The following is a 21,642-nucleotide window of genomic DNA, read 5'->3' on the forward strand; positions in this document are numbered from 1 at the left end:
CCCTGCCCCATCACTACCCAGAACAAATATTTTCTTCCAGCTTTAGAAGAACATCTACAACTTAATCTGAACTGATGGGTGAGAACTCCCCTTGGGTAATTCAGTAAGTTCTTATCTTGGGGCAAAGTCACTACAGGCACAAACAATTCAAACTCCCATCTGTAAGTTGAACAGAAAAGTAGGTTTATGACCCAGGGCTACCCAGAATGACCACTTAGTCCCTGATGACTGCATCCTAGGCACCCTCAGCTGGAACTTTAAAAGTCTGTTTTGTTTTGAGAAAATGTGAGTGAGAGATTAGAGGCCCCTCTCCCATCTTGCAGGGCCTCTGGTCACAGAGAATCACACACCAGCAGTTTTTTTTTATGTGATTTCACCAGAATGTCTGTCCAGTAATGTGGAGAGCATACAGAATGAAAGAGACCTACGATGTCCAGAGACCTGGTTGTTCAGACCAGAGGGTAAAGATCCTTAGAGGCAAGATACCAAAACTGCCTGTTATCACTCATTTGCATAGCTCCCAGCCTTAAGATTCATCAAGTTCTTATTCTGGTGATGATTATAAATGAGGATGATTATGATAAAGTTAATAAAGCAAATATAAGATATCGTGTCATAAAGTAGAATGCTTAAAGAGGCCATGGATGTAATATGAATAAGTAGTCCAGGTGGGGACTAAGATGAACTGGGCAGGCGTTCTTGACAACACCTAGTTGACCATCACCAGGTCGGAGGTAGGTTCTGGTACAAGATGGCAGCATAGGAGGCTCCTGAACTCACCTCTTCCCATACACACGGAACTACATATGCAGCAATTACCTCTGAAAGAAATCCAGAAACTAGCTTCGTGACTCCTATACATCAAGTGAACAAGAAAATGCCCACATCAGAATGGGTATAGGAAAGGCCGGGATGCTCTTGCCATAAACCCTACCACCTGCATAGCAAAATACAGTCAGGATGAGACTCAGGACTCCCAGCTTCTCCCCGAGGAGTGAAGAGTTTGGACCTCAACACCAAGGGCCCCAACCTTTAAGACTTTCAGATATGAATGTGGAGTGATCATCATGGGTTCTTCATATTTTTCTCAACATTAGCTGAAAATCTATTTTTTGCGACATCTTCCAATTTTTACATGTTGGGAGTTACTCAACTTTTGAAAACAATAAAAACATCCTATGAGTCAAACAAACAAACATAATAGGAAAATACCACAACTTCAGGTCAATTTGCAAACACAGGAATTAGTATGATGGGGTTTAGACCCAAACAGAACTGGATTTGAATTCTAGCTTCATGTTCTATTAGCTATGTGGCTTTTGTCAAGTTGTTGAACTTCTCTGGTCCTCAAATTTCCTCATCTGTAACATGAGTTGTTATGATTTATAATTTGACCTGCTGGTAGTCTATCCGGCATCCATTTTCCTCTTCCTCATTCTTTTTTTTTTTTTTAGTAATTTTTTATTGTTATGTTAATCACCATACATTACTTCATTAGTTTTTGATGTAGTGTTCCATGATTCATTGTTGGTGCATAACACCCCGTGCTCCACACAATGTGCTCTCTTTAATACCCATCACCAGGCTAACCCATCCCCCACCCCCCTCCCCTCTAGAACACTCAGTTTGTTTCTCAGAGTCCATAGTCTCTCATGGTTCGTCTTCCCCTCCGACTTCCTCTTCCTCATTCTTAAGAGAATTCACATTTGTTGAAACTCCATGCTTCTTGTAAGACTCGATGGGCTTTGGGGGTAACTTACCCCATCCCCAGTTCTTAAGAGTAGGTCTGCTTTGGTTTAATGTAATCCTATTTGCCTTTTCAGTGATTGGACTGGGAGTCCAGACTTAAGCCAGTAGGTACATGGCATTTTTAAAATGGCTGTTATTGGCCCAAAGATGGGCACATGACCTAATCTGGCCATGAACAAAGAAGTCATTCCAGGTGTTGCTGATAGCCAACTTAAGGTCACAAAGGAAGAAATTTGATAATGAAGACTTTAATTCCCAAAGAGCAGAGTCAAGAGAGCATAGGGAAAAGAGCCAGAACCTTGATCATACTGCATCTGAAGTCCACCCTGCCTATGGAATTCCAATCAAATAATTCATCACATAACTGAATTTAACTGATTGTTACCTGCAGCAAAAACATCCTAATTCATCTCTAAGGATAAGCGACTAGCACATAGGAGGTAGTTAATATATGACAGGTTGTATCATCAGAGTACTTTAAAATTTCCATTACAACACATTTTAAAATATATACGCTTCTATAACGTAACTTAAGAAACTTGAAGTTTCTCTCCTTCCCCCCCAACACACATAATGATGTATTAAATTGTTAAAACTTCCTTTTACTAATAGTGATGGAAATATAAAGGAAATGAGTCCATGTCTCAGGAGAGCTGTTCTCCGTCACACAGGAAACTGACTGGTGTGTGTATTTGTTCCTTGTGTTTGGACAGGATTTAACCAAATGAAGCGAATCCTCAGGAACTGGCCATGGGGATTTGGAGAAGAGTACACCATGCTTCAGCAGATCAGCCAGTTTAGTTCCCAAACTGTGGGCCCTGGATAAAAACGTGGCTGGCTTCCCCATGCCTGTGCCAAACTTAGCTAGCGTCACCAACCTAACGGTGACTCCTCCAACCCTGGGATCCAGGACAGGTACTGAGGCACCAGGAGGTTGCATGAAGGCTCAGTCACACCTGCAGGCAGGCAGGCTCTGTGCGGAGGCAAGAGAAGGGGGAACCTGCAAAGCAAGGGGACAAAGGCAGAGAATAGGTGGAAAGGCCCGTTCTAGCTGTCCAGCTCCCACTTGGAACGGATGACAAGGAGGGCTTCTGTCCTATGTGCAAGGAGGTGCACAGACAGACACTCTTCCAGGAGAACAAACAAGAGACAGCTTGGAAATAAACTGGCCCTTCACACTTACCCGTCAAACTATGCCACATGTACCTCCCTTGCAGAGGAAAGAATTGTTAACTTATTGTTTTGTGTGACATCAGATGTTTTCCAGATCATGTGAAGAAGGAAGCAAAGGCAGGAGTTTTTCCTCTGCCTTCTGGAAGTGTCATCTCCTCAGCTCTGCTGATCCAAAGTTTGGCTTCCCATCTATGTCATGGCTCTAGCCGAGTATGGTACCGGTTTCCTAGGGCTCCAAGACTTCGCTGCTCTGATGATCAGCCTGGCACTTCATCATGTGATAAGTTTTACTTTCTCCATGTATTGATTAAAACTGCTGGTAGGATTATTAAGGTGCACTAAATCCAGGTATATTAGCAACGGCCATAGATGACAGATCTTTTCCAAGGCCCACCGTACCTGCCACCATATCTAGCAGATGGCCGACCCTGTACAGACACCCACCAAGCTCTGTAACAGAAGCAGGGGATAGACAGTCTCCATGGGAAAAAAAGGCAGCTGAAGTTCCCAGCCCAACTTTTTCTCCCCAGGATTCTCCTTTCCCTCAGGGGTCATTTGCCAATGAACCCGACGTTCCTCATGGTTTGAGTCCAGTCCCTCTTCTGATTTTTCATTCCCCTCCCCACCTTGGAATGTTACCCAATCCTGGGGCTGTAACCACCACCAATAAGCTCCCAACCTGTGTGTCGCATTTTTCAGTCTGAACTCAGACTCTCCTCTTCAATTGCCTACTTGAGATTGCCACTTGGATGTGCTCCCCTGAGCATGTTCGAAACTGGATGCTCTTCCTGACCTCCTCCTCCCCAAATCTGCTTCTTCTCCAGTTTTGTAAAAGGAACCACCATCTATTCAGCTGTACAAGTGAAAAATTATTGGTTGTTTTATCTCTTTTCATACTTCATATTCATCTGTCGGGTCTTGTTCATTTTACTCCAAAACATGCATTAAGCCCAGCCACTTCTCTCTGAATACACAGCCGTTACTCCAATCCAAGTCACCTCCTGCTCTCTCCTGGACCATGCTACGGTCTCCTAACCCCTTTAGACCCTCTGTCCCCAGTATACTCTCTGTCAACAGGCACCAGAGTAATGAAGATGGTGTTTTTCCTTGCTTTATATTTTCTCAGAAGGGAATTGCAGCAAATTATTAGTATATGTCACCAAATCACCAAGTTGCAAAATGAAAACTCTCCTGGTATTAACCCTTGATACATCTTTTTGTTAGGCATGCTGGTCCCCAAATCCAAAGACTTGCCCCAGGACTGAGGCAAATGTGAACAACAGGCGTGCTTTCTGCGTGACCCCAAAACAACCCAAATCACCTTTCCCTCAAGGTAAAGGCAGGGCCAATTTCTGGTCCCTTCAAGTTGCCAGCATCGGGTTTCCACCATTTGTCAAGCTATTCATTGGGTGCCAGTTGGAAATGATTGACTTGCATTGCCGGGTTGGCATACGGTATTTTTGACTTCTGGCCAAAAAAGAGACGCCTGTGTTCCAGGAGGGAGGCCACAAACTGAGAGGATGCTGAAGAGAGGCTGTTCACTTAGCTGTCAGGCTGGACGCCCAGGGAGGACCGTCCACCTTTCATGGGTCCATCAGGACACAGGCAGGGGCAGATCAAGCCGTGCCTCTGGCCCAGGGCAGGAGGACAATTAACATCTGGGGGGTGCCAACTGCAACCTAGATGCTTGGCTGAGTGTATTACATGCATGTGAGTGTCACCACAGTTCTCTAGGGTTACACTGATCTCTGTTTGCAATCAAGGAAGTGGAGGCTCAAAGAAGTTAAAGAACTTGCCCAAGACAACCCAGATGAGAGGGTATGAACACAGCACTGTCCAAACCCACATTTCACAAAGTCACACAGCTTGGTGGAATGTGCTTTGGACTCTAAATGTGGCACACGCCCTTGGATCCTCTCAGATCTCATTTCGGCATATCTCTTGATGATTTACTTTGAAGGTCAGCCTTCCGTGCCCCCCGCCCCGCCGAGTCCAGAGTCCCAGACTGACGGCACAAGCCCACAGGATGGCTTGGTCTCCTGGGTGCCTGAAGCCACTGCCAGAAATGTTTGTTGAGCATACGATGATCCCACAGATAAATATTTGCAAAGAGTTATCACAATCGCCCAGGAAGTTTTAACTCCGGTCAAGCTCTGAGATTTAACTGAGCGGGCTCTTTCATTGGCATTAAAAAAAGAAACCAACAGTGATAATTCTGACTATCAAATAAAACCATGCCAACCTGGGTTAGTGCAGTCTCTTAATGGGTCATTAAGCCAGGAACTTTTCCTGTGGTTATTTGAGAAATAAAGATTGAAAAAACTATCAAGGTAACTTGGATATGAATTAAACTCACATTCACGTATATATCTTCCTTCCATTTCCTTTTCTGTCAGGGTAGTAATTTACCGTGTTGTTGCTTCTTAATGCAGAAGCCTGACTTCATAAATCAAGAAGTTAATATAAAATACATAAGGGGTCAAGCCAGGTATCATCAATTAAAGCCAAATAACTCCTCTTCAATCTGAATCCGTAACTCTCCTGGGAGAAGATGTTCCTTTCCCACTCATTTGTGCTATAGATCTCCTCAAGCGCCTCTGTCTTCCAATGCACTCACCTCTGCACGTCCTGCTCCCTTCCCTAAAATGGGAGCCAGAGGACACAGTCACCATTCTGCTGTTAAAAACACAAGGGAGAAGTCTATTTCTCCCTCCCCTGCCTGTGAACAGCCTGCGGTATAACAAGTATAAATTAAAGAAATAATAATGATGATCATCACCACAATAAGAATAACAAGAAGAAGACAAGAGAGACATGATCACTATTCATGAAATGTCTACTACACGCCAGGCACAATGGTGTTCCGCATATATGGTTTCACTTAATTCTGATACAAGAAGAAGACTACAACACACAGACACAACATTTAACTTTCTATGTCCGAGAGAACTGCAGGCCTAAAATGTGACAGGAACTGCTCCTGGCATCTATGGAGAGTTGGCATCTAGCATACAGAGGGTACTAAATACCTTTTGGGGGGATGAATAAATGGCAATGTTGTGGACTATGGCATGCAGATACATCGGCCTCACCCACAATCTTACATTTGCAAGTTTTATCATAAGAGTTAATGATTTATAGACTGCTTTCCACATGCCAGGCTCTCGGATAAGATGCAAACACTTTTCTTGTCCCCGTGTTACATCTCAGGAGGCAGACTTGGAGGAATTAAGGGACTTGCCCAAAGCCTTGGATCTAGAAGAGTTCTGACCTGGGATTCAAACCCAGGCAGGCCAGCTTCAGTGCCAGACGCTTCACTCCGAGGCCACACTGCCTCCCAGGGGGCCCGGTCCACCAGCGGCCCGGACAGACTCTCTTGAGACAGGACTGGACAGAACAGCCTCAGTTCCACACAGGCAGGACAGGTAAAGACCTACATCACCATCCCAGGAGTTACCAGCTATATGCCCCACACTTGGGGAAGGGACAGATGTTTAATAACTTCGCAGTAGCAAGGAGGAGGTTACATAACATTGCTGAGCTATTTCTGAACTTTATAAAATGCTGACTGCTCTTTTCCAAGTGCCTTCTGTAAAACCAGGAATATTAAACATAAAGAACATTTTCCCCTTGCCCCCACCTTTTTTTCCCCTGAAATCCCAGGGACAGAAACAGGCCCACATCATCCTCAGCAAGTCAACTTTTCTACCAGGTCCCGCACTGTAAGCAAGAAGTCATGGTTACGGAATCCTAAGTGCGCAAGGTCGGGGTAGGAGATTACAAGCCACGTCCCTGAAGACCACAGGGGGACATGTGTAACTGCTTCCACGATGGCGCTCAACCAGTCCAAGCTGGACCCCCAATCCCCGCAGCAACGTACCACGATACCCACTCACGTGAATTCATCTGAGCTTCTTCTGAAACTATGTGCATTCTCCTTACTACATAGTGGGAATAATGAGAGCTGCTTGGCTACTGGATGCTTGGCAGAACCCTGAACTCGGGAGTCCTGGGCTTCCACTGAACGAGCTGATGGATCTGACTCAGGCTGCAGACACTGAAGATCCCCTACCCTTGACAACCTAAATGTCCATCAGGGGGTCATGATCAAACACAGTTCCTAGTCCCATTGCCCAAGAACAGCAATGAAGATGAATATGCTAGAATGTCATGGGTCCTCAGAGATCCATCTTGAACCACAAGGCTGAGGTAAAGGAAATGTGAATGTATCGGATACCATTTATGGGCATCAAGATGAACTGTGCTTTGGGTCTAAGGTTGCACAGACTTCTATACGAGAAGTACAAAACATGCACACAGATTTGGATCCCTACCAAATTCATGGCAGTGTTTTCCCTCCCGAGGACAGGAAGGCAAGAAAGTGGGACTTGGGAGAGATCTAATCAGGACTGTTACATCATCAGTAATATTTAATTTCTTTAAACATTTTTGAAACAAATGTGACTCGTTCACCTTCGTTCTCTGTGATGAGTGGTGGGGTGGGTGTTTTATCAGACTCTGTACTATTCTTCCCCCACCCCAATATTTTTGGAAAAGTCCCTGTTACCAGAGTTTGTCATGAGACAAACTTCCCTCCTTCTTCATCAGATTGTACATTCTTGGCGAAGTTATATCTTCATTCCTGTCCATATTCCAGGGGCCAGCACAGGGTCCACTGGATGGAAGGAATGACTGATGGAGGAGAAAACAGTAGACTTCAGGCTTTTCTGAAAAACTGCCATTTGGGGCTTTCTCCAGTTCCTAGTCCCTTCCTTGCCTGGCAAGCGTCTTCTCTTCCCCAGGTGAATTTAAGAAAACACCGGGACAATGGGCAAGTATGGTAAGGAGCCAATGCTGGTACCATATTCCAGCCTCATACACAGGGCAAACACCTCCAGCACCCCACGGATGGAGAGATGTTTCATGGAACACCAGGCGGTGGGTGACGGCTTACCCCAGTTGATGCATTGCTACCCTGGGGCTGAAACACCATCCATAAAATTGCTGCATTCAAAGCATAACTCCTAGAAATAGCATGACAACATTGCATAGCAGAATTTTTTTTTTTTTTTTTTTAAGGAATGGAATTCAGGGTGGTCACTGGAAGGAGCTCTGCATGTCTTGACAATTATCCTTCTCAAATCCCTTTTCCTGTATAAATTATACCTCAATTGCCCTAAAATTGAGTTATGTTTTCACCAAAATTATACATTTGTGAATATTCCAGCTCTAGGGCACTTGTTATGGGAAGGAAGCATTCATTAGCCCAGCCCTTGTCACTGGGCTGACAGCAATCCTACCTCCATAAGAGGTTCCATGCCTCATACTGATTCATCGGAGTTCCTTCCTGTTATTTAGACAATTATTTAAAATGCTGAAAGTGGCAGTGCAGAAAGAGGATCCCTAAGGAGGGAATGAGGAGAGGGGAAGGGAAAATTGCAAAGGACCACAATTTCCTAATTCAAGAGTTCATTTTTCAGATGTATACCGATTTTAAAGAGGCATAATCCTTCTACACCATCACATACACACACACACACACACACACAATGTCTCCAGACTCAGCTCAGAGATAATCCCTGAACTGTAGCAGATTCAAATTCCTAAACCTTCCAGACACATTTGAGAGTGATGTGTTACTCTGGTGATAATAAACCCAACCTAGTCTGCTGACTGTAAGTTCTGATGACCAAAGCCACTTCACTGGTCATTTTGACAGTCATTCAATAATCACCGGGTGCCAGGCACTGTGCTACGCAGTACTCTCCCAGCATCACCTCATTTAATACTGAGGTCAATCCACAAAACATTGGTTCTCGGTGCACGATCCCCAGACCAGCAATATCAGCATCACCCAGGAACCTGCTGGAATGACAAATTCTGGGACCCCGCCCCCGGGGCGACTGGATTACAGACTCTTGAGTGTGAAACCCAGCCACCTGTGGTTTAACAAATCACCCTCCAGCTGATTCTGATGCATGCTCAAGTTTGCGAAGCGCCACCTAGAGGGAGTAGTGCTATTATCATCACTCTACAGTAAACCCCCAAGGCCTAGAAAGGTAAAGTGATGCGCCAAGGCCTACAGGAAGTGGACAAGACAAGATCTGAACCCTGACAAATCTACTTCCAGAGCCCCGTCCCTTCATCACGGAGCTATGCTGCTCGTTATCTGAGAAAGGAGCGCCGAACAGCAGGCAAAAGCATGCAAAGTGGGTGCAGGAGTGATCATTCTAAATGTCAACAGCTGAGCCACAATGATGAGCCACGAAGAACAATAACATTTCTCAGAAACATAAAACTTAAATGCCCACCAAGATGGGAGCAGTTAAATACATTAGGATACAGACATACGATGGACTGTAATGCCGTTTTAAAAGTGGTATTTGCCAAGATTTCCAATGATCTACAAAAACAGGACAAAAGAAGGGAAGAAATTCAGATACACACTCAAACAGAGGATGGAAGCCCCAGCGTGGGCAGTCTTCCCAAAGTGTAACATGTTGGTGAGGATGTGGGAAATCTAGTGACTTCACAAGTGGCTTGTGTGAATACAGATTGGGATAGTTCCTTGGTAGGACAATTTGGCAACAGATACTTCAATTCTTAAATGCACGGGCTCCGTGACCCCAAACTTCTACTTCTTAGAATCTACCCTGGAGAAACATGGGCTCTGTGTGCACAAAGAGACATGTGGGATGATGATCACTGCAGCTTCATTTCTAATGGGAAAAAATCTGAAACAACCTGGATTTCTATCATTATGGAGACTGGACAAATAAATCACGGTATATCCCTATTGAGAAATGCAATGCGTAGGTTGCAACACACACACACACGCCTATGTATATCTACACATACATACATATCTACATTCCTTCCTACATGTCTGTGTATATGTATGTAAACATACATATGTACATCTATGTACACACATCCATACATGTGTATTTATCTGCATATAAAATATGGATAGAGAGATACATAGATGGATACATGGACAGGTCTCGAGAGTAGGTTTCCAAGGTATATCGTTGAGTAAAAAAAGAAAGTTGCAGAAAACAAAGTATGATGTAAGTTATAAACAAAAGAGGAGTCCAGGGGAAGAGAGGAGAAGAGAGTCAATGAGAGAAAATCCCATAAGCACACACACAACATTCTCTACTTGCAGGGCCCGTTTTCAGCAGGGAGTATATATGCATTGCTCTGAGTTTTCGAACAACCAACCAACCAACCAACCAACCAAACAAACAAACAAATGAAACTCGGGTCCCATTTTGGGAGACAAGCAAAGATCGCACTCTTACTGGTGCAGAGTGTGTGGTGGGGCCTCCGGCTTCTCCGTCTGCCCGTAGCAGCTGGTCTTGGCCTCGGGGATGTAAGAGAACTTCTCCAACATGGAATATGCAGCAGTGGTGAGGATGCCCAGGCCATCCCTCACCCTTGCCTCCAGGCTGTAGTCCCAGTCGTCATAGGAGACTGAAATGAGTCCTGATGGAAACTCCTTTGGGATGAGCTCTGTGTTCCCAGAAACCAAGCTGGGGATGATCCAGAAGAAATCATAGCCAGTGAGGCCCAGGGAGCGGGCCTCACTCAGGATGAGGACAGCCTCATCTTTGGAACAGTAGAGCAGGATGACAGAAGAGTGGATCTTCTTCAACTGGACCTGCGTCTTTGCGTCCTCAAAGGAAGTGTCCAAGGTGATCACGTTCTGCATGTCCCAACCCACAAAGCTGTTGTCCACGGTGGTCTTGATGAAGCTGATGAAGTCTCTGTACCCAGGGAAGATGGTGGTCACCAGGGAGAAGACGTGCCAGTCGTAATCCTGCATGATCTTCAGCATGACCGTGGCTTGTTGCTGGATGGACGCTCCAAACTGGAAGAAGGTTGACGTCGGATCCTGCCAACAGGTGTAAAAAAAAAAAAAAAAAAAAAAAAAGCAAAACAGAGGATGAGGTAGAAGGCGGTTTATATATAACCATCTGTCTTTATAGGCTTAAAAAATGCCTTCTTAGAAGGGAGGGCAAATACATCACACACCTATTCATTCGAGAACATTCCTGAGCACCTACTATATGCTACACTCTGGAACAGACATTGGAAATACAGAGAGGAGAGAGACCCTGAACTTGGAGCCCACAGCCTGGTGCATGAAGGAGATCTATTATTTCTGCTTCTGGCTTATCCCATTTCCCCCCTGCCCTTTGGGGCCCATATGGTTTCAACACAATGAATTCTATCTGGCCCCAGGCTCAGAACTGGAAAATGAAGCCAACAGAGACAACATCAGGACATAGAGACACAGTCCTGATGACGCACTTGAAGCACCCAGAGTCAGCTGTGCCTGAAGCCATTTACTCTGGACCTGGTGATTATGTAAGCAAGCAAGTTCCCATGATCGTGTGCGTTAGTCTGGAAAGGATTTCTGTCACTCGGACTCCAGACTCCTGTATAATATAAAGTATAATAAATGCTAACTGGACATTCTTTTTTTTTTAAGATTTTATTTATTTATTTGAGAGAGAGAATGAGATAGAGAGAGAGAGCATGAGAGGGGGGAGGGTCATAGGGACAAGCAGACTCCCCGCTGAGCAGGGAGCCCGATGCGGGACTCGATCCCGGGACTCCAGGATCATGACCTGAGCCGAAGGCAGTCGCTTAACCAACTGAGCCACCCAGGCGCCCCGCTAACTGGACATTCTATCTGAATGTCTATCTGAATCAACAAATATTTGTTGAACCCCTAACTACACAGCAACACCATTTTAGGACTTGGGGAAACAACGATATACAAGACAGACACAGACATGGTCTCTGCCTTTGTAAATCTGGTGGGAATTTGAGGAAGAGCAATTTGCAGGGACTAGAGGCTAAGAGAAGTATAAGGGGAAGCTGAAGGAGTGTCCAGGTGAGGAAGAAGGGAAACGGGTGGACACTGTCCCCAGAGGAGTCCTGCAGACACATCTAGACTATTCTAGGAGCCAGAGATAAATGCATTATGGCTCATGAAGTAGGGGGGATGAGATGATGGTGAAGAGCCTGGCAGGAACCCCATCATGTGTGGTCTCAGGGATATGTTCAGAGGCTTAGAACTTATTCAAGCATAAAGGGGAGCCGCTGAATGCTCTTACTCTTGAAAGTGACGTGGCAAATTGTGTGGGGTTAAATGGCCTCTAATAGTTCTTTAAAAAAAAAAAAAAAGAGTTTATTTGAGAGAGAGTGGGAGAGAGAGAGAGAACATGAGCAGGGAGGAGGGGCAGATGGAGAGGAAGAAGCAGACCTCCTGGCTGAGCAGGGAGTCTAACTAGGGCTCGATCCCAGGACCCTGAGATCATGACCTGAGCCGAAGGCAGACGCTTAACCGACTGAGCCACCCAGATGCCCCCAAGGGCCTCTAATAGTTCTAACACCCCCCTTAGTCACGATCTGATCATGAAAACAAACTTCCATTTAGAAAAGGCAGGCAGTGCATACAGCTGTACCATTTACAAACTACCTTCACACCCCTTAACTCATAAGATCCCCATGATGATCCTACAAAGGTGGTGGTGTTGGCAGGGGGGAAATGAGGCTCGAGATGAACTCAGGCTCTGGTTCCGTGGCCAGCCCCCTTTCCAAAACACAGCCCCAACTTTCTTGGGATCACTGAAGATCTGCAGATAGCAGGTGCTTAAACCATGCTGTTGACTGGTAGGCAAGGTGCAAAAATGCCAGCTAAAGAGAAGGTATGCCTGTGTGTTAGAGCAAAACACAATTTGACAAGTGCCGAGTTATGGTTTTCTTTCCCTGGAAACTAAAAGAATTCTGCAGAAGTCCTTATAGTGCAGCCATGCTTTCATTTTGCATTCTGTGGTTACCATATGCATTCACCTCAATAGTAGGAATACGGAGGTTCCATTGTGTGTGTGTGTGTGTGTGTGTGTGTGTGTGTGTGTGTGTGTATTAAGAGTGGACAATCGATTCCATTTGTCTTTCAAAACAACACTTTGTAGCCGTGCATGCCAACCCTTTCAAGAAGTCTGCCAAGTTTTGCCTGTGGGTGCTCAGTGAATAGAAAGTTTTATCTGAATGGGCCAAAAGTTGTAGTTCTTCGAAATACTTCCCTTTTCTGAAATGCATGGGTTTGGGGGATAATTCAAGTGCAGTATGGCCTGAAGGCAGAGAGGGAACAAAAAAATGGGAATAAATGCCTCTGGGTCCCTTCCAACAATACAGTTTTATGAATTTTACCTAATTAAATCATTTAAAATGGGTAACAGATTTAAAGACTTTGGATAATTATCTTTTTCCCTACAATAGCTTTTGGAGAAATCCAATAGTCTTGGATTGATTAATCGTTTTAAATCACGTCTCAATGAGACTACGAATGGCTCAAGGGCAGAGGTATTGCTGTCCTCACCTGTCCCCAGAACCAGGCAGAAGGCTTGGAACATGACACATCGGGAAATGCAGGGGGATGGAACGCGTGAGTGAATGAATGTGTGAATGAAGTCTAAGAGGAATGTCCTTGGCTTAAACATAAAGCAAAACAGAAGAATTCAGTGTCTGAGGTTGTATTTTTTTTTTTATGGCTCTTCAATGTCATGTCCAGAAAATAAAATCTTTCAACATCACCAACCTACCACTCCTCCATCCAATGTCTGAAATAGAGAGAGAGGGACATTTCTTGATCAGAAAAGGAAGAAAGAGGTCCTCTAAGCCTCAACAGCTGTGCATACAACCTCATTAAATACCAAAAACAGCAACAACATAACGAACCCACCAATGGACGAAGGCACAGAAGTCAAATCTCAAGGCAGTTATACCCAACAACCTTATGCACTGCCAGGTGTTTCTTGGGATGGGACTGAGAATCTCCAAACTTAATTACCAAGGAAATGTAATAATTCCCATGGAGCAAAGATGCCTCCAAGGAAGCTGCTGACCAGAGTCACATTAGGACTGCAAAAGGCAAAGGGATCAGCATCTTCTTGCACTGAGCACACGAGGAATTGAGAAAGATCTCAGGAGGGCAGATGCTAAGGGCACGGTCGGAACCCAATAAAAAGGATCTATGAGATGATCCATATATACACACTTCCTAGGGATAATCGGAATTCGTGGACAGGTGCTAGCTGGTGGGGGGGTGTCTGGGATGCTCCCGCACCCCTGCTCCATGTGCTATGAGCCAGACGTTACTGTATCCACGAGCGGCTTTGTGCACAGAGCAGAGCGGTAAGCAAGTGCAGGCTTATCTAACTCTCCATGTGGGGAGGAGGGCATAGATGCATTGTGAACTTTGTGAAAGAGAAGATAATTATAGGGACGGCAGTTCATTATCCAAGAGCTCACTTGGCACAGCCGTCTATGTAAAAATATGTGCAAGCTCCTTGCCTGTGCCATTCCCACTCCCTGGTCTTGCAGTGCTTTAGTTCAGGCCGAATCTCTTCTATTACTCTCTTCTGATCCCCATTAGGGTCTTCTCCCCAGGATGGGCAACAGTGTAACTTCTGGGGTCATGCTGTCCAGGTACCGATGCTAACTGGGCCTTGGGAAAAAAATCACTTTGCTTTTTCTAAGACTCAGTTTCCACATCTGTACAATGGGTATGGCAATGTCAATAATTATACTAGTTAACATGCCTATGAGAGTTGTGTGGCTCAACGCTTTCAGTGTAGTATCTCATTTAATCCTACCCCCAACCACCTTCCTAAACGGGTCCTAGCATGATCCCTGTCATACAAATGAACAAACAGACTCAGAGGCAGAGTGACTCTTCCAGGGTCATACAGGCAGGGAATCAGGTTTGCCTGCCTTCGAGATTCCAAGCTTTTTAGTCCTGCACTATACTGTTGGTGATGATTGCACTTCCTTGTTGAGCTGAAAGGATTTAATGACCTCCTTGTAGAAAAGCATCCGGGTCGGTAGCCATCAAATAACAAGTACTCAACAAATCGACATCACTGTTATTTTCCCCATGGGTCGGGGGTAATTCCCACTCTGGACTTGAGCATCCCAACAATTCACCCCTGTCATGACTTCCTGATGGAAGTTCCCAGTTGAACACTGCTTTAACCATGCCACTCCTCTCCTCTATGGTCATCAATGGCTCCCCTAGACAATCACCTTAAGTAGAGACTCTCCAGCCTACCCCTTTCTGCACACGAGTCACTTTATAGTTGAAACAGTGTGGGCTCTGGGGTCTATCGGACTTGAGTTCAAGTTGTGGCTCTGCAAGAACTAACCATGTGACCATGGGTAAATTCTGAAACTTTCTGCATCTGAGTTTCTTGGCCTATAAAGTGGGCATAATAAACACCATCCTAGGGTGGGTGGGGGGGTGGGAGGTGCCAGGAAGAGCTGCAGTAGGATGACAGGCTCATCTATTATCTATGCCTGACTCCCAACAGTCCAGGGACGTCTCTCCATGTCCCTCAGTCCTCTAGACAACACAGACAGAGCCAGAAACCTAAGGGGATCCTGATCCTAGTTCAGAAACCAGTATGTCCAGATCTCCTGACATGCCAGCATCACACTGCCCCTCCCCTCCGCAAACCAGCCCACTCACTCTGAGCCCAAGGAGGTCACACGAAGAGAAAGAACTGTCTTTCTTCCCAGTGATGAATCATGCTTTGGAGAGAAGCCATTGCTCATGTCCTTCATGGACCTCCTGCAGTTACCCTGCACCACTATCATTTCCACTGGCATCTGAAACTTCCAAACCCATTACGGATCCAAGGCTTTGTCTACCTTACGGAGGGATGGAAGTGAGAAGGTATTTGCAAAACGTAACTGCCCAGCGAGACAGTGAAGAGGCTCATGTTTAGCCCTGGATTTTTCAAAGATATTTTTACGGACTGGCAGGAGGTGATGGAGGAATTTGGCCACACTCCCAGGGCCTGGCATCTGATATGCCACATGGCCCTCTTTTCAAGGCCCTGAACATTCTTCCCACTTCCTGAGTAGCAGAGGCTGTTTCTCCTGCACTCACCACCTCCTGCCATCCCTCAGCCTGTCCTTTTCAGATTCTACAGAGCAGTCTCTGACCACCTCTGGCACTGGCTTCCTCAGCAGTGTGCAGCTGGGGGAGAGGAACAGATTTCAGACACCCACTTGGGTTCTGAAGCAGGAGCAGTTCTCTCCCCAGGCTCACTGCTCTGCTGAAGACAGAACAAACTGTTTTAAACACAGAGTGAGGGAGGCAGGGGCTATGGGATTCTGGGTGTCTTCTCTCCACTCTGTGTTGTGGTCCCATCTTAAACCGAGGTCTTATTAGATGAGAGTTCCTGATCTCATGTTCTAGAATGTTCCAGAGCTTGCTGAGCATCAGGGTGAGACCTGACTCCCGTGGGTATCAAGGCATGATGTTTAATAGAGTCTAATACCAACTTTCATTTCACTTACCCATTCACAAAGGCTATAAAGGACACTCATACCCATCAGCTCTTTGATTCTAACTACCCAAGGGTTGAGGTATTGCAAGTGGTTATAACCCTCATGGATGGCCATAAAGTCACAGGAAAAGAGGTTAAGTGATTTCCCTAAAATCCACGAGGCCCCATGCTGACAACAGCTTTGTTACAAGATGCAAGATGTCATCCAACGTTCCCTCATGCACACCGGTGGCTCTCATTTCTGGCTGCAGAGGAGAATCACTTGAGGGTTGTAAAAAAAAATAAATAAGCCACTGCTTGTGCCCCATGCCAGTGCAACTGAAACTGAATTTCTGTGATCTGAGTATCTAAGCTCCAATGCTGATTTATTCATTTTTCTCAGTCTCATCTCAATAGCAGCATAAGTATTATTCAAGTTAGTATTGTCAGAGCGTAGCACAATGTCTGACATACAGCAGGGGCTCAATATATATTTGCTGAGGAAATAAATGAGCAAGAAGACCCTCCCTAGGAAGCAGTGAGAGAATTGGTCACTGTTGGCAACCCTGCACCCATTTCCATAGCTCGTTTTCCTTCTGCCTGCCAGGGTGGGTACCGAAAAAAAGATAACGATGCAGGTGACCCAGCAAAAGCTGAGAGGGACTCCTTGGGATTTTTCTTTCTCTTGTGGGAGGACTGTCCTGGTGAGACTTGGTGTGTTTCTGCTACTCTTATTGTGTAATTACTGAGCTTTTAAATATATTTTATTTCTGCTTCCACAGATGAGAGGAAAACTAAAGGCACCAAACTTGACAAGCCTGAGAATTTAGAAGAATAGCATTCTTCACATACATATAAGCTAACTCTGTCCCAGTGAAGGATCTCTCTCATCATCAGCCATTCTCCCCGCCTCCTCCATCACCACTACCATCATCATCCACCATCATATCATCTACCACCATCATCATCCACAACCATCATCATCTACCATCACCACCATCATCCTCCTCCTCTACCATCATCATTCACCATCATCATTATCCACCACCCTCATCATCCACCATCACCATCATCACCTACCATCATTCATCATCTACCCTTATCATCTACCATCACCATCATCATAATCATTATCATTATCCACCACCATCATCCACCACCACCATCATCACCTACCATCATTCATCATCTACTATCATCATCATCCACCATCAGCATCATCATCATCATTATCCACCACCATCATCATCCACCAACACCATCACCACCACTATCATCATATCATTATCCACCACCATCATCATCCCCAACATATCCATCTTTCTCCTTCTCCTCATCACCCACCAGTGTCATCATTGTCATCACCGTCATTGTTCATCATCACATCCATCTATCCATCTCCCTTTCCCTTCTCATCAGAATTACCATCACCATCACCATAGTCATCATCACAGCTAACATGGAGCAAGAGGTTTTATTATCATCCCTGTACTACAGATTGTATAACTCTGGTTCAGAGAAGGTAATTTACCTAAACACACATAGCTGCTATATGGCAGGGTCAGGATTCAAGATCAGGTAATCTGAATCCAGAATCTGGATGCTTAGGTCCTGGAAAACACTGATACCAGGTGTGCAGAACAGGAAACAAAAGTGTGTGTGTTTGTGTGTGTGTGTGTGTGTGTGTGATGAGTAACCACCACTCAATCATTCTTCAGGCATCCATCTAGAAAAGAAAACGTCCAGAAATAGCAAAGTAATGTCAGTGATCTCACAACTGGCAATCAGTTGATGCAGAAGACTGGGCTAACGGGAAATCGTACCCAGGTGTCATTTCCCAAAAACACATCAGCTCCATCATCCACAAACACAAAATTTCACTCCAGGCAGCCTCCATTTACTGGACTATTTTATGATTTATGTTCTATCGCTCATTTTTCTCCTTTCAGGATAGGAGGAGGGATCTCTTCCCACATTTTCTACTGCACTTAACCGCCACTCAAGCTGAGGGGCATCCATTATTTCTTCATTGTCCCAGAGGATTATTTCTTTTTTCTTTCCCTGTTGGACCTGCCCATGTTCCAGACCCTTGGAAGTTCTCTCTCAAACAAGAGTGAGAACCTCCTGTACGGAGTCCCTACCCAAGTCTTGTCCCTCTCCCACCCACCTTCCACACTGCTGCTCCAGTTACTTTTTTTAAAGTTCAAACTGGAGCATGATGTCCTCCTCCTTAAATTTTTTTTTCAGCAGCTCTCACAACCTTCAGGATAAAGTAAAAACACACACCAGCCCCAGCACAGTCTGGACTAAAGTGTTTGGGACTCAGCGTCATCTTGGTACCTGAGAGAGGTCAGTTACTCCACAAACATGTGACAAAGCAAATTGCTGAGTGAGCTAATGAAGCCAAGTAAGGTGTGCTTGGGAGAGAAAACCAAAGGAAGTCTTCCTTTGGTTTTACCCCTGTCCATCATTTTCCAAAAGCACATCAGCTCCCTCAGCCACAAACACAGAATTCCACTCTAAGCAATCTCCACTCATTGGACCACTTCATGATGTACGTTCTCTTCCCCCATTTTGCTTCTCCCGTGAGCCAATCCACCATCATTCTTCTAAAATAATCAAAAACCACCTTTCTCTGCTCTCTCCTCCTCTTTCTTCAAATGAGAAGTTTAACCTTAAGTATCTAGTGACTGGAGGGTTCCCAACTGGTAGGTTCCCAAAAGCGAGGGTGGCTGCCATGCTCTGAGTTGGAGACCAGGAGAGGCACTCCAGTCTTAACTCAGAGTCTGTGTACTAGGCTCTCAGACTAGGCTAGAGGAGATGGAGATCATGTAAAATAATTTCTGAGAGCAGCTCTATGGTTGGGGATGGTGCAAGGAATGAATCCTCTTAGAATGACCAAACCTTCAACTCATCCTAGCCTGGGCTTCCAATACAGCACCTACTGGCTGCATGTGACTATTTAAACTTAATTTCAAACTATTAAATATAATTAATGATTTGGCTTCGCAGGCACACTAGCCACATCTCAAAAGCCAGCAGTCTTTAAACCTTAAAGCTGATGCTCTCCCACCCCCACCAGCCCCACACCTAAAGATGCCAACTGACTAGGTCTGGGATAGGGTCCAGGATTTTTAAAATTCCCTGGGTGAATGTAATGTGCAGCCAGGGTTGAAAACTCTAGTCTAGGTCTTCAGTATCCAACCCTGTAGCTGTGCTCCCCTGGGGGGATTTCTCATACCCTCAGATTTCCAGGCTCCAGTCCACCCTCACTGAACCAGAGTCTTTGTTTACGAGTTCTAGAATATGTATGTTCTCCAGAATATGATGATGTTCAGCAAGACTTGGTAGTGCTAAGTCTCTCTATCTTCTAGGTGAGGAAATGAAGACTTCAAAATCTTGAATGACTTGCTCCAAATTTCACATAAATCAGTGGGGACCACAGGAACAGACACAAGGTTTCTCACCCCTAATTCAGTGCTATCTTAATGTGTCATGATGTCATCGAGTGTGAAGTATTTTCTACACAGAGAAACCACAAGGAACAGGAGTTGTGTGGGAGGAACATGGGCTTTGCTGGCAGCCTTAGCAGGATCTGCTTCTTCCTGCAAGGAAGTTATTTGACCTAAGCCTTGGTTTTCCCATCTGAAAGATGGAAATGACAATAACAGGCACCACCTTGGAGGGTTGCTGCACATACTTTGAGAGATCAGGCACATAGAGCCCTTGGCATGTCGCAAGGGCTCAGTCAAGTTGAGGTGGCCATGACAGTGGTGAAGATGGTAGCCTTGACCATCAAGCCCCAGCTCCCATGTCCATCATGGACTCCTTAGTATTCCCACTTCTGAATTCCCAGCACCTCTGCCTTTACAGCTCACTCCTCAGCCCTGACTTGTGTGCAGTTGCCTAGTTACCAAGAGGCAGGCATCTTGCCTGCTCCTCAGACTAGAATTCTTGAAGGCAGGGCACAATGTCCTTCTGAGTCCTCCTCAGCACCTTGCATGGCACTGGGCCACTGCTTTGGGGATAAAACTGGGGACATAATTCTGAGTCTGCAAGGATGCCAGGAGGTGGAGAGACTAGTGCTTTATGTATTTGAGCAGACTTGCCAGATCTATTGCTCGAGAAACATTCATCTATTGATTGCTTTTCACCCACTCAACGAATTTAACAAACTCCGGCGATGTGCCAGGCATGGTTCCAGGGGAGTGAATCTAGGGAAAGAGGCTACCAAAAGTGAAGGTCCCTGCTCTTATGAAGTTCGCATTCTTAAGAGAGCAGATAGACAAGAAAGAATGAACTCAACACACAGAATAATATCAAGGAAATCAGATGATGTAACAGTTCGGGAGTGGTGTGGAGAGGAGCCCCACTTGAGAGCAGCTGGTCTGCTACACTGGGGCTGATCAAAAGAATATGAAGAAATCAGCCAGGCAAAGCTGAGGGGTGGGGTGGCATAAGGAGAACCATCCGAGAAGGAGCAGCATGTGGTAGGAAGGGGCTTGGCAAGTTCAGGGAACAGAGGGAGATCAAAACAGCTAAAGTTTAATGACTGAGGGAGAGAGGGGAGAGATGAGTTAGGACAGAAAGCAGAGACCATATCACACAGTGGGTGTCCTGAAGGTCATAGTAAAGGGTGTGATTTAATTCCCAGGTCAATCTTATTCCAAACAATTCATCTACTAAATGCACTCCTGGCAGGGAGGCTGGCAGAGGACCTGGAACTCTGGGGATGTTAGGGTTTTCCATGCGCCGGCTCCATTCTTCCCTTTGGAATTCTGATCTGTGCCAAGACAGGAGCCTACATTGAAGGTGCAGTAAGGCTCATAACTGTTCACTATATCGTTCACTCAACTGGTATGCTAACCTCAGTGTGGCTAGAACTCCCATATCAGCCTAGTCCCAGTTCATCATCCAGACCCAAGCTCTCCCTCTGACAAGTAATGCAATGCTGGGGGAGAGAAAACACAAATGCATGGAGGGATGTATTCCTTGAGTCCCACTGCAATGAGTTGATGACAACCCAACACTCTACATTCACCAAAACCACATGATGATTGCTGCTCTTGGACCCAGCCCTGCTTTCTAGATCGTTAGCAGGCTGACCAAGAAGAGACACCTGCTGAGACGGAGGCTCTCATTTCTATGCAAGGACACAGTGAAGCCCCAAGTTGGCTTCACCCAGTGCTCCATCAACCTGCGGGTGATCGTCTGACTCAAGGCTTCTAAACAGGGTTGTTAGTGATGATGGATTGTCTGAGGCTGGGTCCAGCCATTCTCACATAGAAAGCCAGAGGGAAAGTCTACCTGATCAGAGATCATGGAATCAGGTCTCCGAGCAGCTGATAAACCCAAGTCTAGGGGATTTTTT

General features: G+C 45.5%; 1 protein-coding gene across 2 annotated transcripts in view; it reads right to left on the reverse strand.

Moving 5' to 3' along the window:
* The window catches only part of GRIN2A (glutamate ionotropic receptor NMDA type subunit 2A), a 375,591-nt gene that overhangs the window by 153,169 nt on the left and 200,780 nt on the right, over positions 1 to 21,642 (reverse strand). For both annotated transcript variants that reach the window (XR_003523244.2, XM_027612864.2), the window contains exon 4: positions 10,227 to 10,819. Coding sequence is in view for 1 of the 2 variants with exons in the window: in XM_027612864.2 (XP_027468665.1) it covers positions 10,227 to 10,819 (593 nt within the window). In the remaining variant the exon portion in view is untranslated. The remainder of the gene's footprint in view (positions 1 to 10,226; positions 10,820 to 21,642) is intronic.

This window comes from Zalophus californianus, chromosome 10, assembly GCF_009762305.2.
Source record: "Zalophus californianus isolate mZalCal1 chromosome 10, mZalCal1.pri.v2, whole genome shotgun sequence".
NCBI lineage: Eukaryota > Metazoa > Chordata > Mammalia > Carnivora > Otariidae > Zalophus > Zalophus californianus.